Source organism: Panthera tigris, chromosome B4, assembly GCF_018350195.1.
Source record: "Panthera tigris isolate Pti1 chromosome B4, P.tigris_Pti1_mat1.1, whole genome shotgun sequence".
NCBI classification, from domain to species: Eukaryota; Metazoa; Chordata; class Mammalia; order Carnivora; family Felidae; genus Panthera; species Panthera tigris.
In genome coordinates, this window is record NC_056666.1 from 92,331,446 (window position 1) to 92,349,189 (window position 17,744).

General features: G+C 41.8%; 1 protein-coding gene across 1 annotated transcript; it reads right to left on the bottom strand.

Moving 5' to 3' along the window:
• Positions 1-3,548: 3,548 nt before the first annotated feature.
• Positions 3,549-17,433, bottom strand: IL22 (interleukin 22). The gene is made up of 6 exons (XM_007082262.1): positions 17,248-17,433; positions 16,753-16,818; positions 16,485-16,628; positions 15,516-15,581; positions 12,974-13,043; positions 3,549-3,646 (listed from the first exon to the last, which is right to left on the bottom strand). Exons 1-6 carry the CDS (start codon positions 17,431-17,433, stop codon positions 3,549-3,551), a joined length of 630 nt encoding a protein of 209 aa, XP_007082324.1.
• Positions 17,434-17,744: the final 311 nt, after the last annotated feature.

Sequence of the window (17,744 nt, forward strand, 5' to 3'; positions counted from 1 at the left end):
CAAGCATTCAGACCACAGCAAAATGCATGTGCAATACTCTGAATAATGTTTAAGTCTCTCACAAACTTTCAAAAGTGTTGAGAAATGGTTGAAGAAAGTGAGGAAAGTAAAGGATGAACAATGATCTGACCACATTTCAAAGAGTATGCAGGCATGAGGAATTCAATTCACCCCCACACACATCCAGAAAGCAGACCGGGGCCATTAAGTGGATATTTTAAGGCTGCTACTCCTACATAATGTACAGGAGAACATTTAAACAACCGATCTGCCCCAAAGCACAGCTGGCTACCCCAATTCCCAAATGCCGGTATGGCGGCCATTTTCCTTAAAATTCAGCCCCACCCTCACACACCCCAAAGAATGCTAGCAGCGCCCTCTGATGGTCAAGCATATCTAATGAGCAAAATGGGTTTCATGCGGAGAATCACAGCTCACTTTGAGACCTCTCCTCTATAGGAGGAAAAAAAACAACACCCATTCGGGTTCCTCAATTGCTAAACCATTTAGTTGACTCTAAGACACGTTTGCGGTTTGGCTTTTTTCTTTCCCCCACATCTTAATATCTCTGAAATCACAACCTGTTTTATAATCCATCGTCTTATAATGACATCACCAAGTCAGCCCATACACAGTTGTCCTTCCCTGTGCAGTCGCCAGTCACGTCCCCACTTCAGACTGTGTGCATGGCTGTTAGTACGTGTGTTGAGTTGAATTGCTGTTCAAATATCTTCAGAAAGATTGCACCATGATTCAGCAATGAAATGAAAGTTAATGTGTTCACAGAAAGGCACAGAACAGCAGTGGGATGCAAATCTGCTATTAGAGAAGCAAGTATTTGTCTTTGGAAGAATGACCAAAATTACATATTTTCTTGCAAGGCGACAACCAAGTGCTAAATGTTAAGCAAGCACTGCATCATAGCTTAATCAGAAGCACTGATTTCCTTTCTTAGTGATAAAATAATGGTGCAGCTTTGATCATATGGTATCTTAAATTTGTTGAAATATGATGTTTAATGACCTCAGTGATTGGCATAATTCCTAAGGATCATAAATCCTAAACCCTACATAGCTATAAATAAGAAGTAGGTGGATCTACTTTAAACTAGTCATTCTATTTGTAAAAAACCCTGAAACCCAATATTTTTTTTTCCAGGATAGAGCCAGAAGATAGAGATAAGAAATAGTCATAGATTGATAAATATACTTAATACAATGATATCTGGGTTTTGTCCTTTCAGAAGAGGTAGGTCCCTCTCTGTCAGACAATTCCACCCAGGAAACATGTTTATCTTATGTTTACATCATCAGAGGGATGGATGAGAACAGGCTAGAGAAGGAATGAAAAAGGCTCTAAACGGTCTTAAGGGGGAAGAAAGTGGATCTGGAACCTGGATTCATGGAACAGCATGAAGAGGAAAAGTGCATGAAAACCCTCTGAGCGTCTTAGCCTGTGTTCCCGGTTCTATGCTGGGTGACTTATACTCTGTATGTCTTCCCCGTGCATCATTCATTCATTCATTCACCAAATGTATTTTGAGCATTTGTTATCTCCCAGGCTTACTGGGGCTCAGTATGCACCAATAAACAGAACAGAAATGATTGATTTTATAAAACATCCTCATGATAGAAGAGGATGGGGAGGACAGACAATAAGTAAATATAATAGATATAACTTATGTAAGCTACAAGCCAGTTATGTACAGTTGGAAAATGAAGCTTTGGAGAAAATGGAATAGAATAAGGGGGGAGAGGTGCTGGTGCTTGGATGGGGATAGGTTGTAAACAGGATGATCACAGAAAGTTCGATGGAACATTTAAGCAACAGTAGAATAAAGTGATAAGCAAGTCACAGGGGTACCTATTCAGTCCAAAGGCACAGTCAATGCAAAGTCCTTAGGGAAGCTGCACGCTCAGTGTGTTCCATACACCTAGGAAGCCTGTGTGATCAAACCTAGAGCAAGGGAGGAGGGTAGAAAAATGTGAGATAGAAGAGGAAATGTGGACACAGTCACAGCCTTTATTTCTTTTTTAAGTTTATCTACTTTGAGAGAGAGCATGCAAGCAAGGGAGGGGCAGAGAGAGAAGGAAAGAGAGAACCCCAAGCAGACTCCATGCTTAACCAACTGAGACACCCAGGCGTCCCCAAGTCACAGCCTTTAAAGCTATTAGTGGGACCTCAGCTTCCACCCTTGGTCATGTGGGATATTTGAACAAAGGAGCTATATTGTCTGAGCTAGTTTCTTTAAAAAGGAAACAGGAACCAAATACCCAGAAATAAATAAACAGATAAACCAAGTGTGATACATCCATACGGTGGAATGTTAGTGATAAAAAGGAATGTATAGCTGATGCACATATGCTACAACACGGAAGAACTTTGAAAACAATATGCTGTTTTCAGCGCAAAAGGTCACATATTTACGATTTCACTTCTGTGACACATCCAGATGGGAAAATACAGAGACAGAGGTCAGCCTCATGGTCGCCAGGGCTGAGAAGGGGAAACGAGGGAGTAGCTGCTTAATGGGTACAGGCCTCCCTTTGCAAGTGATGAAAATGTTTCAGAACTGGATGGAAGTGAGGGTTAGTACACTACAAATGTACTAAGTGCCGATGGGTTGTTCATGTTTAAGTAGTTAATTTTATATTATGTGAATCTCACCTCGGTAAAAAAAAAAAGGAAGGAAGGAAAGGAAAAGAAAGGAAAGGAAGGGGAGGGAAGGAGAGGAAAGAAAGAAGGAAAAGGGGTAAAAGGGAGAGAGAGAGAGAGAGAGAGAGAGAAGTAAGGAGAGCCTGGCCACTGGTGCAGCAGAAAAGAAGCTACCGCTGTGCCATAGCTCTGCTGAGCTTTATGGGAGGGCCTGGCCCTTCCCTTCTTGTTTAATCCAGAAGACAATTGTTTTTTATTTTTTTGTTTTTTTTTTACTTTTTTATGCTTATTTATTTTTGAGAGAGACAGAGACAGAATGCGAGTGGGTTGGGGCAGAGAGAGAGGGAGACACAGAAGCAGAAGCAGGCTCCAGGCTCTGAGCTGTCCGCACAGAGCCCAACACGGGGCTTGAACTCACAAGCTGTGAGATCATGACCTGAGCCGAAGTCGGACGCTCAACTGACTGAGCCACCCAGGCGCCCCAAGACAATTGTTTTTTTTAACTACGTTGCCTATGTGAACATTTTAGTAGCTCTTGAAGAACATTTTTAAGAAGAAACTCCTACCTCATCCACCTTTTCAAACATATTTAGATCTGTTTGAATGCTTTTTTAAGAGGTGAAATCATGACCTGGCTACTTGTTTTGCTGCTGCACCGAGAATCGGTGGAATTCAGACAGGCCTTGACTGTCATATGTGAGCACTTAATAGTCCACGGGCTGGTTGGGAGAAGAGCCCTTTCATACCCGAAAATATAGAGAGAGCTTCTCATTACGCTGGAGGCTAGGTAGTTTCAGAGCGTCTGGCACCGCTCCATTTTACAGAATCCAAGGAAGCTTAATCATATGCCCAGGTGACCCTTAGATCAACAAGGCAGAGGATTCCATCCATGCTCACAAGACCCCAAAGCCCATGTGCTTCCCACCGCCCGTGCGGCCTCCCACCGCACTGGAGAGCAGGACATAGGGACTATCTGAGGTTGTGAGGGACACTACAGAAAATAAGAGATGGCACGGTGACCTAAGGAAAAAGGAAAAAGAAGAAAAACACTTCAAGAACAGTAAAACAATTATTTATGGTATTTTACAGCCCTTACATATACATTATAAAGGTATCTAACGTTATACTTCACAAAGTATTCCTTTACTCGGTCTCCCCAACGTTCTCTGAGAGGGAAAGGAGGACTTGGTTTTTTTTTTTGTTTTTTTTTGTTTTTGTTTTTTTGCAGTTTGCAGGTGGGAGAGCAGAGATGGAAAGAGGTTAAATGACTTCCTTGAAGGCACAGAGCCAGGAAGTGGCCAACCTAGGTTTGACCCGGGTCTTTGGAAAACAAACCCAATGGCATTTCCACTGGACCATTTTGCCTCTGGGTTTATAAGTAAACATGATTTATGTATGACTCCAAGATCTTCTGATGGGAAACGTAAAAATAAACCTACTATTAAAAAATTGTCATACATCCCAAGAGCTCTTTTTATATAGCCATCTTTTTCATAGCTCTGTAGGCTTTGACACATTGGTATCAGACATATTGGCCATTCATTCTCTGGCAATGAAAGGCACATCATCCATAAGTCCTGCCGAAAATATGACACCCTACCCACGATTTCAAAAATTAAAAAATCAGAAGCCGATTATACAAACCCACCACAAAGGAGAACAGAAAACTGATCTCCACAGCTGTCCCCTTCGCTCAGACCAGCAGAAGAGAGAGAAAGGATACACGATGCACAAATCCAAGCATCCTCCAAAGTTTTGTCAGAGCACATATGACCACAAGACAGCCTTTGTACCTCATTTTCTAAGTGCATTAAAAATAAGGTTTGCAAAAAAAAAAAAAAAAAAAAAAAAAAAAAAAGGTTTGCAGTAATAACAGCAAGACTGGGGACAGAGTTTAGAAATCATGATTGTGAGAGTCACAGAAATAGATGTGCCTTTTCCATCAAAATGGATCAATCATCTGTCCTCATCAGCCCTGGGGACCTATGGCAATCAGCATAAACACCTAGTAGACAGCTACTCAGACTGAGCAATGCATTTGAACCTGAACTTACAGGCCACCAGCAACATGATTTCCCCCTTCAGGACTTGCTCTCACATTCAGAGTAAAAGCCAAAGTCCTTTCCATGGCCTGAGGGCCTGCCTGATTTTGCCTGTTCCCCTTCCAATTCTGGCTTCTGCTCCTCCCGCTGTCCCTTTGCTCTACTGCTCTAGCCACAACACTTCCCTGATGCTCTTGGAACTCACGAAGCACACATTCGTCTCGGGGCCAATGCTTTCCGCCTACATACCTGCATGGCCAGCTCTCTCACATCTTTGAGGACTTTGTTCAAATACCACCTTCTCAGCAAGGCTTTCCCAGGATATCTGCTATGGACTGAATGTTGCTCCCCCCAAATTCGTACATTGAAATCTTAATCCCCACTACCCTAGAGGGTGACCATATTTGGAGATAGGGTCTTCAAAGAGGTAATTAGTTAAAACGAAGTCCTCTGGGTAGGCCCTAATCCAATATGACTGGTGTCTCCATAAGAAGAGGGAGATTAGGACACAGACATACACAGAGGAAAGGTGGCCATCTGCAGGCCAAGGAGGAGGCCTCGAGAAAAACTGGCCTTTCTGACACCTTGATGTCAGGCTTCCAGTCTCTAGAACTGTGAGAAAATAAATTTCTGGGGTTTTTTGGTTTGCTTTATTTTGTTTTGTTTTTAATGTTTATTTATTTTGAGAGAGAGAGAGAGAGCATGAGTGGGGTAAGGGCAGAGAGAAAAGGAGACAGAGAATCCGAAGCAGGCTCCACACTGTCAAGCACAGAACCCGATGTGGGGCTCAAACTCATGAACTGTGAGATCATGACCTGAGCCGAAATCAAGAGCTGGACGCTCAACCCACCAAGCCACCAGGCGCCCCTAAATTTCTGTAATTTAAGCCAGTCAGCCTGTGGTGCTTTGTTACCACAGCCCCAAGAAATTAGAGTAATTAACCACACGCCCCCCTCCTCTATTTCATTTTTGTTTTATTTTTTTCAAAGCCCTTATCATTCTCTAACATACGACGTATTTTATGTATGCATTTTGTTTACTACCTCCTTCACTAAAGTCTATGCTCTTATCAGAGCAGGGATTTTTGTCTTCTTGCTCACTGCTATTACACCTGTTCTAAACAGTGACTGTCACAGAGTATGTGTTCAATAAATACTACGCCCCAACGGGAACACCACTGAGTTCCCTGGGAGGTGAGAAAAGACCAAAGGGCAGTCAGGGTTCGAAGGAAGAGGGAGGAAGAGATTTGGGTGCTGGCACAATAACTCTGCTTTGAGAGGGCCTTTCTAAATGTTTCTTCTTGACCCACTTCTGAGCTATGTTGGGCAGCCACAAGCAGCTCTTTATCTTCTAATGCTGTCTAGAAGATCTCTGCAGAGCCCACAGTGGGTATCCCCTCCCCTGCCTTCTGTATTGTTTCCTGTCTCTCCTCTGCATTTCAAGCCAAACCAGAAGTCTACAGAAGATATCAGACCAGCTGCCCGTCTGGGCTGGACAGGAACCTCTCATGCAGCTCTGTGATGAGTGATGCCAGCTACTCCTTGTTGTTCTGTATCTTTTCTTGTTGCTCCCTACACACCAGCTGTTCACTTGCCTGCAGTTAAACACATCTGTGCTTTTTGTATTGCAGGCCTGGGTCTCTCTGAAGGCAGGAATCAGCTAATAAGAGGTCTCTATCCTTCCCACAAACTTGTTTTTGTGCTAGTGTCTTCCAGAGGTTCTGCCCTGAATCAATGCATTCATTCTTTCAAAACATGTCTTGAAAGAATTATACACACACACACACGTACTATATATGGCACATATATGCATGTATGACGTATATGTATACATGTATATGCCATTCTGCTGCTCATAGCAGATCTTATATATGAGAGAGAGAGAGAGAGAGAGAGAGAGAGAGAAGTACCTTATATATATTGAGCACATGTTATGTGCCAGGTAACATGTAGGCAGTGAACAGAATAAGCCAAAATCCATAACATCATGATGCCTAGATTCTAGTAAAGAATCTTGTTAACCCAGGTTTCCCAGAAAATAGAGCCTGAAGCAAAGCTTGAGTGCTGATCCTTTATTAGGAGCAATGAAATGAAGGGAGAAAAATGAGGCCAACAAGGATGGCCAGCACCTTCATGGTGGTCACTAGTAAGCTGGCCAGTGTTTTATGAAGAGGGCCAGTCTGTTGGGTGGCTCCAACAGGCTGTATAGAAACACGATGCCTGGGATCAGACCAAAGGAAGGGAAGAAGAGGATGAAAATTATATGCCAACATCCTCTCTTGAAGATTTGCCTAATAGAGAGTTAACTTCTCATGCCTCTGGCCCCTTCAGCACTTCAGGGGAAGCAGACACCATAATCTGCCCCACAGCACTTTTTCTGAGTTCAAAGAGACAGAAGGAGCCAGAAATGATCATTGCAGTAGCAGTTGAAAACAAGAGAGACCAAGAGAATCTGAGATGACCCATAAGATGTGTTTACAAAGATTTACTTTCCATTGTAAAAAAAAAAAAAAAAATTCATTGTTATCAAAAATAGCTAACAACAATGTAGATCATCCGTTGTGATAAATGTATCACTCTGTTGGGGATGTCAATATTGGGGAAGTTGATGCATGTCGGGGGGGAGGGGGGATATATATGCTTATATTTGAAATTTCTATACCTTCCTCTCAATTTTGCTCTGAACCTAAACTCTAACAAAATAAAGTCTATTTTTTTCAATGGGTAGCAAGATAAAACATTATTATAGTAATGATTACAGTTCATGGTTTTGCTATAACAACTTGTAGTTGATAGGGAAATTTAATTTTAAGTGTAATTTTTGTTGACTCTGGTTTATACTCAATGCTGAATTCATTTGCCATCCTGTCACTCAGAGCAGATCTTATTAGTTACCCATGAAACCATTCCCTTTTAATCTTGCTGGCAGAATTTTTTTGTGCCTAATGCTGGAAAATGAACTATGAATGATCTAAGCCAAGGGTTGTCAAATTACAGCCCAAATCTGACTCACAGACTGTTTTTATAAACCCCAGGAGCTAAGAAATGGTTTTATACTTTCAAAGAATAGAGGAGGAGGAGGAAGATGGAAGTGAAGAAAAAACATGCAACAGAGATAATATGTAGCCTCCAAAGCGTAAAATATTTACTATTTTGCCTTTACTTGTGCCTGAGCAGTTATTTGTTCGTCTTCCTCACGAGGCTGTCAGCACCCTGAGGGCAGCATCCAAATTATATCTAACCTTCTATTTTCATAGCCCCTAGTCCAGGATCTTGCTACCCTATGTTCTCAACAGTTGCTTACGGAACTAAATTGAATTGAAACGTCTAAGGGTGTTATTGAGTCAAACAGCAATGTAAGAATCATAAAGTTCCTGGGCAGTCACTGTGCCTAAAAATAGCATCTGCTGCAATGGCAAGTGGAAAATGTCATAGATGAAACAAGAGCTCAGCAGAGCATCTCTCAGCATGCAGGTTTCAAAGAGAAACAGCACAGGCTAGTAAGGGCACAACAGATCGATTTCTTGATGGTATTGAGCTTATCCTGCACACGCATCGCTAAAGTAAGATATGGGATGCAGAGAATGAGCCAGACAGTTAAACCCTGTAGAAATAAGGAGAGACTGTGACTAAAATAGGCATGTGTAGGGTCACCCTGAATATCTTGGATCAAAAGAGGAGAGAGAAGGGGCCGCACACAGGACAGACAACCAAAACACAAGGTTGAGAGCCGTGGAAATTACTCAAGTGTAATAATTCTCCCTTCCCCTAGCTGGCGTAGTAGCCTGATTTAAAGATACCCCTGTTTGTCTGGCATGAAAGCAGGGGAGAGGAGAAAGACTCCAAAGGAACAAGAGCACTCCTGGCCCAGAGGGAAGGAGAGAGCTCTTTAGTTCCTGCATGTTGATGCAAGTGCCTCTCTTCCCCCATGGAGAAGTCTGTTGGATAAATAGGATTTTTTTTTTAATTAAATAAAGTGTTTTGATTTTAGAATTCAAAATACTATTGTTTCTGATTTTGCTTTGTTGCAGGGTCAAAATTTACAGACCACTCAGCTATGCCAAAAACTGGCTTTCTTTATTGTCCATGGATGATACCTAAAGTAACAGACTTCATCTTGTTGCTATGTGACTCGGGAGAGAATGGAAGAGAGAAAAGGAATACATAGATCAGAATCCCAGCAGAAAACATGTTGCATTCAAACTGGGTAATAGAGAAGAGTTTCATAAGGGATTAATTTTTCTAAGGTGTAGAAAGAGTTTAAGGAACTCCGTAAGAAGCAGTGCAATGCCCTAAAGCTAAAAATAGCTGAAAGCCTATTGGGAAACAGGGTTGAGAGCAATTTCCAAAACCAGGAAAGAAAGCAACATGGAAGAGAGCTGTGTGCAAGGAACCACGGCATTTGGTAGAAGTAGACAACCAACCTGCGTAGAAATCTGGCAGGAAGTCCCAGAGGAATAAGTATCCCGCCCTTCTTCAATCTCCGGCTAACTTCTCCCACTTGCCACATGCAATCGAAAGCCAGAGAACACACACATATATGAGGCGTGTCGTATACGTCAGCCTCTCTGAGCAGAGAGCAGAGAGTGCAAGAGACCAGAAGATGGATATGGATGGCCAGATTGGCACAACCCATCTCTTTTGCCTTCAGCATCCACTCTTGGATTTGCTGAGGTGAAAAATGTAGGTCTCCAGCACAGGAAACCCTTAGAATCTCATCAACCACTGTGTAGTTATAGGACAATATCAATGTGGTTATAGTCCCACTTGCAAACTAGAATAACTTCTACCGTATTCTTCATATAAGAGGTGGGGGAAAGGGAAAAGGGGAGAAAAGGACAAATGGAAAAGTTATCTGCTATAGTTCTTATTTTTACAGCTGTTCACAGGACCTACGTTAATAATTGTGAATTCCTTCTTCTACCACTCATTCCATTTTTCCTTTACCCTCTGCCTGCACCTCCCTTGGATGGGGTCCTTCACTTGGTAAAGTGACTTAAAACCTCATTGCTATGGAAATGAAGTTCTTGAGGATCCTGTCTTTTCCAGTTGATGTAGTTTTCCATTGACAAGACTACTGAGTGAATTGACAAGACAATCTAGTCCATACCTTTGGTCCAGTTACAGTCTACCCAGCAGTCATGGTGTAACGGCAGTATGATTTTCTCTTACTGACAAGGATCCATCATCTCAGTTTTCTCCACCTATTATTTCAACCATAAGCATTCACTGGGGAGGAGCCAAGATGGCGGAACAGCATGGAAGTTTTTTTGTGTCTTGCATCCATGAAATACAGCCAGACCAACACTAAACCATCCTGCACACCTAGAAAACTGATTGGAGGATTAACACAACAATCTGCACAAACTGAACCACAGAATTCAGCAGGTACGCAGCGCAGAGGGGTGAACTTGGGGAGCGAGAAGCCGGACGGTCAAGGAGGTGCTTTTGCAGGCAAAGAAAAGACGGAGATGGGGGGGGGGGGGGGGGAGGAGAGGAGAGAATATGGGAAAATCGCCCCTCCCCAAAAGCAGCTGGAGAGAAAGTGGAAAATTGGAATCAACAATAAGCATTCACTGAAAGTACATTTTAAAGATAAAGTCACTGTAGCTGTGGTTGCCTCAGAGACAAGAGGACCTCGGCTTTCAACCCTTGGTATCACTGCTTCTCATCTGATATGTGTCTTCGCTCAAATCTTAAAATCCTGACCTCTTTTCAGAACAAAATCACCTGTCTGTCTTTACTTTCATTCCTATCTGGAGAACTACATACTAGCGAATAATATAGTATAAATAAAAAGCCAGAAAAAGAACTAACAGATCACTTTTCCTCTGAATGTATATGACCTACACATAGCCCTTATTTCCTAAGCAATCCAAACTAAGTGTCACAGAGAGGGTCACACACCAGTTTCCCTGGCTCTACTCTCATCCACTCCAGTGCAATCATTACCTCTTCCCTAAACTATTGTGCTGGCATTGTTTCTAGTCTTACCCCAGTTAAACTTAGTCTCCATCCAATACCAGAGCGATCTTTATGAGTCATATCAAGTTTTTCCCACACTTGAAACTCTCTAGTGGCTTCTCATCAGTCCTGAATGCTGGTTAGTGTCTCTGGGGGCTTGCGTCTCATACAACCTCACAGATGAATCTCCCCAACACCCAGGTGTTGCCATCCGCTGCTGGGGGAGGAAACACCCATGGCCTCTGCCAACGCCAAGAGTAAGAGCAGTGCTCATAGTGCCAGCCAAATGCAAAAGAATTGCTACAGCAAGTACCAAGGATTATGTCAAGACTCCCTGTGGGAAATTTGGACTATCTCGTGCAGCTGCAAAGTTTGCCAGAACCGCCCTTGAGAACTGAAGAAGATCCTGGTACCTTCTGTTTTATGTTCATCAGCATTCAGAATTTTTTAAATCTCTTTATTTTAGACTCCTTGCCCTAGATGGAAGCATTCATGAATCCAATTCTAAGGGTATTCTTCCATTCATGGTTTAATTCCTAGAAGATTGGTCAAAAGTAAGTAAAATCACGGGCTCCTGGGTGGCTGAGTCGGTTAAGTGTCCAACTTTGGCTCAGGTCATGATCTCATGGCTCGTGAGTTTGAGCTCCACATCGGGCTCTCTGTGTCATCACAGAGCCTACTTCAGATCCTCTGTCCCCCTCTCTCTGCCCTTCCCCCCATTCATTCTCTCTCTCTGTCTGTCTCTGTCTCTCTCTGTCTCTGTCTCTCTCTCAAAAAAAATATGTAAAATCCCAAATTTTGCTCAAATTATTACCCTGAGATTCATTTGGAAGGAGAGAGGAAAAAGTCCAAAACTCCAGCTTATCCCAGAAATAACTATAATTGTATTAAAAAGCTTAGCTGGGGTACCTCTTAGTATTTGCAGCCCACACCCAAAAATATTAACTTCAATTAACCTGTGAGTGAACTTACAATTTACATATGCGCTCACCAGTCACCACCAGGTTTGACCTAACCCTGCAAGAATTTGGCAAATGATTGGTGAGTGACCTATACAATAAACCTGGGATTCTTGACTTTTCAGAGGAGGAAATACTGTAAACTGTCGACCACTGACACACTGACCTCTCCTGACCACTGGCTTTCACCTTCGGTGGAAAGAACTGTATATTCCTCAACGCTGGTGTCATTTGTCCATTCTTCTAGATACAGCTCATCCAACTAGCTCTACTTCTTTTCTCTTTTTTGAACCATTGCACAAATTTGGGAGAGTCCCTGAACTCAGTCCACTTCCCCTTTACTTTGTTTCCTGACTTACAGGAACACTGGAGAATGCCTTCCTTAATAGATTCAATCTAGTTCCTCCATAGCACCGGGGGCTACGTGTATTTCTCTGCGAGCAACATCACCCCATTCTTTTATCCACAAACTGGTAATGATGCCAATGGATCCTTTTCTGTGTCTTACTGTTTTCCTTTCAGAATTACATGCTGAATCAGCATAATAAATCTACATAGGCAATATAAAAGAAAGCCCAGAAATCCCATAGACCTAGCTCAATACAGGTCAACTAAAGTTACCCAATGTTTTTTTTTAACATGTCTCTGATTCAATTTTCTCATCCTTAAAATAGAGATAATACTAACAGCTACCTAACTGGCTTAGATTCAAGAAAAAGTATATGAGGTTCTTGGCCCATTTAACAAATGAGAATGTTTACATGATGATGATGATATTAAAGGGAAACAAATCACAAAGCCACAAGATTTAGGATATCAAAGTGTTTATTAAGGTCAAATAAACATAGCTCCATAATTATTGTCATAAATATTAGCTTTTTACTTAAGTAGCAATATCATGTAATATTTCTATAAATAAATCTATATTATTAAAATGACATAAATAAAATGTGTACTTACAACAATAAATAAATTCATAAATATAAATATTGATTCTGGAAATGAAGTTATTTAGGGATTTTTTTTTTCCCTAAAGGAATGGGAAGTAATATTTTTTATGGGAGTAGACAATTGTTTTAAAAAAAATAAGTTTCTGGGTATAAAACACCAACCACAATAAAATTTTATCAATAATTCTCATTAAGCATGGAAGGTCTACCTTCTGATCCTGTGGACACAGGTGACATTGTTCTCTATTTTAAGCTAAGCAGCGGTTTACTTAGAATCCACCCATGATTAAAAAGTTTGGCTTCCCATTTTCCTTTTGGTAAAAGAAAGCTTTAAGGGATCTTGTTATTTCTAAGGGGCAAGAAGGGTTAGTCATCCATTTTCCAGCTTTGCTCTGTTCAATTACAGGCATTTCTCAGGGCCATAAACAGCAAATCCAGTTCTCCAATTACTTTGATCTCTCCATTCTCTCCAAGCTGTAAAAATAAGAACACATGAGTATTTGAGCATTCATACCATACTTTTTAAAGAGGAACAAATTAGAAAAAGATGGTTGGGTTGCTGGAGACAAAAACCAAGTTTTTGCCTTTTGTAAAAGACTAATAGCAATACCCTTTTAGCAGAATATAACATGATTTGCCATAGAGCTTAAAATTATGGCTAACTGAACTTTAAAGGCACCAACGGGCATCAAATCTCAGTTGTATCTACACTAATGAAGCTGTTTAAAGCCACTTCCTAACCAGAGCAAGCGGATGGGAGCCGTGCAGACATCTGCAGGACCGAATGCCCCCACTATGCTCTGCCCTCCCTCATAGCCTCACTACAGTCTATGACCACCTAATTATAACAGCTCAGCTCACACACTTTTGTACCAAAACTATACATTTACCAATACACGTGAGCTTCTTCTGTTCTCACCTCCTTAACAAAGGGGGAAAACAACAACAGGTTTTCACTTTTGTAGGGAAAATACCAAGTAAGTCCCATCCAGTTGCTTTAATTAGTAGAAAGTCAGATACACATTATAACACCACTTCTCTCCTCCTCCTTCCGGGTAGGCTGTAAATGAGGCTTTCAAACTCCTTAAGAGAGAGAACTCGGATTCAAGTTCAAAGCATTCTCCTCTGAAATTCATCTAATCTATTAAATTTGCTCTAGAGTATTTCAAGGAAAACCGTAAGCCATCATTGTCCTCTCTGCTTTGTTCTCCTTTCACTTCCTCTTGTCTTCCATCATTCCACCTTTCCATACTTCCTTTGACATAATGCCAAGCGATATTTCTTATATCTCAAAGACTGCCAAGACTATAAAGAATGTTTGAAGTTAGCTTGCCCTACTGTCTATCATCCATTCTACCACAGCCTGCTCTCTGCTTGTGCCTGCAGTGGCAGGGACATAACACCTCCAAGACCGCCCTCCCATTTCAGCCAGTGTTGAACAGTTATCTCTGGCGTTGAGCTTCCTCTGGGTAATGAGCTTCTTTCTTGCCTATGCTCTCTGGAGCTACAGGGTTAAAACAAAAATACCATAACCGCTCTTCTAGGTGGCACACCATTGCAAGAGTTGATTCTCCCAAAATGGATTAAAATTTGTTTTAAAAAATGCATTTAAAAAATGCTTTAAAATTTGTTTCCCCACATGGATCACCGTCAGATGTTTCTCTCCCACCCTGCATTTTTCTAAAGCCAACAAAGTAAACTGACGTCAGGAATTTTTCAGACCAGAAGTGCAAAGCAATTTTTTGCAATGGCATGCTAATATCCAGCCCCCCACATCGAGGTAACCAATATATGACAAGAGAATTGATCTTCACAATGAAAGGCTACAAAGCCTTCCACTATCCAAGGAAGAAACAGACACATTCGTGAAATCATGATCAGGAAGAAATCCTTTTTTTAAGAAACATCAAGGTGGGAAGGAAAAGAAAATTTAGGTTACACCTGTTAGTGAAAATTCCATCGGCTAGAGCTTTCGCGCTTCTGAGGTGTAACTGTGCCTGTCTGCAAAAGCATCACTTTCGCTGCTAGTAATCATTCCACTGGTTTTTGGATGAGTCACAACTGCTAGTCTCAGCTTTCTACTATTGTTCTTTTCCCCAAATAGGCCACGTGACAGTATCATTCACTGTTCGAATATACAGTAGCCTCCATAAGATAAATGCTCACTGGGAATTTGTTGAGGGAAGGAGGAGACCAGAAAGGAAGGGGAAAAGAGAGAGGAAGAAAAGATTATTCCCAGTTCAGACTTTCATTCACTATATGAAAGCCATTACTAACATTTCATTCTATTTGAAACTGTATAAAAGAAATTAGGGGTGGCTCACTCTTGCTTTTAAATTAAAATCTACAGCTGTTGGGTATTGTGCAATGATGATTAAATATAAGCACGAATCATTCCAGAGATTCATCCCCTATATAAGTCCAGCTCTTTTATTATGATTGTTCTGGGCTTCTCTCTCCAAGTTTTAAACCATCAAATCAATGGCTTCAAAAATCACCTCAAATAAATTTTCCCCCAGGTGCTTTTCTGTTTTTTGAACAGGTGCCTGTTCAGATTACACGCTAGTAGGAATCTCAAATTTCCTGAAGAATTAATAAAACTAAAACCAACACAAATTGCTGCTGGAAATAGTGTTGCATAGAGTATTCAGGAGATCTGCCTAGTAGCCCTGGCTTTGCTACTGGCCATGCCCAGAACATGGGGTGATGAGATTAGAAGACCTAATTTCCCAGCCGGTTCTAGGATTCTAGGATTTGCAAAATTGGGAAGCTTATTTATAAATATACAGACACATCCATGTATATGCACCTAGATGATCAACCCAGTGGTAGGCGAATCAAGTAAAAAATTATCCATAGGAGGAAAAAAGAAACAAAGGGAAGAAAAAGAAAGTGACACGTGTCTCTCCTCTTTAATAATTTAGCATTAATAGTTATTAGTAGTACCTTTTTCACTGTGTCCTTCAGGTTTTGCACATTTCTCTGGATATGCTGGTCATCACTGTCAATATGCTACAAAATGAAAACCGAAACACTTATTTTAGCTTTATGAACTTGAGTGTCCCTAACCGAGGTGCGTTACAATGCACCTGGAATTAAAGTTCTTAGCAATTTTGCCCACAATGACCCAGATTTCACCAGTGACCTAGATTTGCACAGCTCTTGAATTCCCTTGGACACCAAAATCCAGTCATTTCCCTTACATGGGACCTCTCTTCACCTTTGGGAAATCCTACTGAGGTTTAAGTGTGTGGAAAGAGTGGAGTGGTTTATGCAAATTCTGTGAAGAATAAAACCCTAACTCTCCCTCACAAAAAATGCACGCTCAGAACAAGAAACGGACATAAAGTATGTCTTGGGTGAACAGTAGGCCCTCTTTAATAAATACTGAGTCCCGTCGCTCCACCCAGTCCACCCCAATCTTTTTTCAAAATTTTAAATATTCAGAGCCATCAAGGTCATACACCTCTGACTCGGTCACTTCTTGCAGCATCCAAAGGGCAACCGTGTTTGTCCACCCAGCACCGAATGTTAAATCTTTCCATTACCCTTTCTCTTTCCCATCCCTTCCATCTCTACTCAGAGGAACCGTTTCCACATCTAGGCATTTTTTCCTACAGCTCCCAACACCTTTCTCTTCTCACATAACTTAAGTTGCTTTTTCCCAGGAACAGAGGAGTCTTCTGTGCTCTTGTCTTTCAGATACCCTTCATCACCATAAATTCAAAATGTGACTCAATTAAAGCAAAAAAAACCACTCTGACTCCAAATCACTCCTGTAATGGTGTTGCTGAGGCACCTCTTGCTGCCAGCCTGGGTAGGGGCAGTGAGGGTTGGCGTGGAAGGGCTCTAAAGGGAAGAAGGGGGGGGAGGCGGGCTAGGAGTGGGTGGAGTTAGGGTAGGAGAAGAACTCACACATTGGCTTAGTTTGTTGCTGAGCCTGGCCAGGAAGGGCACCACCTCCTGCATATAGGGCTGGAACCTATCAGATTGGGGCAGCAGCACTTCTTCAAGGGTAAAGTTCAGCACCTGCTTCATCAGATAGCAGCGCTCTCCCATCTGCAGGCAAAAGTGGAACAGCAGGGGTCATGGAAGGGGGCATCCAGAAGATCCAAACCATCATCACCACCATCCAAATAACCATGGATGACACATTGCCTTGCTCATCATGACTATGACTTACATTGACTTCGTAGAACAGTTTCTCCCCAATGAGACGAACATCTGTGTTGTTATCTGCCAAACTAGCCTGGAAGAGAAGAAAAGACAAAGTGGCTGGACGTCAGGGAGATAGGAGAAAAGTCTGTGAGTAGAGATGCATTCTATCCACGTTCCCCAGAGCAGCCCCAGGAAGACTAAAGAAAGAATTCAGATGTGTGCATGAGTTTAAAATAATGCACAGAGGAGTAAAGGGAAAAACAAAAGTCAGGTGGGCTAATAAATGGATTTTTTGGAGTAAAGCTCAAAATACATATCCTCAAGGCCAAAGTGGAAGGTCTTCTGGTAAAGCCCAATCTCCAAAAATTCTCTAAAGAGACATAGAAAATAATTTCTGGTCTACCAGTGAGGGTAGATGATGGGTTCCTAAAGATTTTAGTAGTGTCCTGGAGACAATTTTTGGAACTCTCAGGTTCCAAGTAGATAGATGTGAAAGAGAGAGAGAGTTTGAGATGAGTACCTCCTTAGCCAACATGAAGGTGCGGTTGGTGATATAGGGCTGCTGGAAGTTGGACCCGTCAAGCCTGCAGTGTGAACTGATGGGCACAGCCAATCCTCCCTGCGTCCACAGGGCAACGAGAAGGAGGCAGCTAGCGGCCAGAGTTCCCATAAGGGAAGAGCTCCCAGGTTTCTGCAGGGCGGCCATCGCAGACACCTCTAACTTAAACAAATGGCGACTAGAAAAGGAGAACCTGGTTTGGAGAGAACAAGAAGCAAGATTACAAGGGAAAGCAATGAGGTATGAAGAAGTTATCATATCAAACCAAGTTTGCTGAAACACTTACCTGTTTCAACGATTCTGCTTGTGATGGAAAGGGAAAAGCTGCTGCTTTTATAGCCCCCAGAACACGTTTTTTTGTGAAAAAGATGACATCAGCAATTATCTAATTTCCAGTACTGTCTTCTGAGAACTACCTAACCACCAGAAGAGCCCACAAAACGCTACCTCCTATTTTT

What these genes read in the sequence shown, in the direction of transcription:
- IL22 (XM_007082262.1), bottom strand. Translation starts at nt 17,433, where the DNA reads ATGGCCGCCCTGCAGAAACCTGGGAGCTCTTCCCTTATGGGAACTCTG. An exon ending in CCTTCATGTTGGCTAAGGAG is followed by an intron (nt 16,819 to 17,247) that starts GTACTCATCTCA and finishes CTTCTCTTCCAG; the next exon opens with GCTAGTTTGGCAGATAACAA. An exon ending in AACTGTTCTACGAAGTCAAT is followed by an intron (nt 16,629 to 16,752) that starts GTAAGTCATAGT and finishes TTTTGCCTGCAG; the next exon opens with ATGGGAGAGCGCTGCTATCT.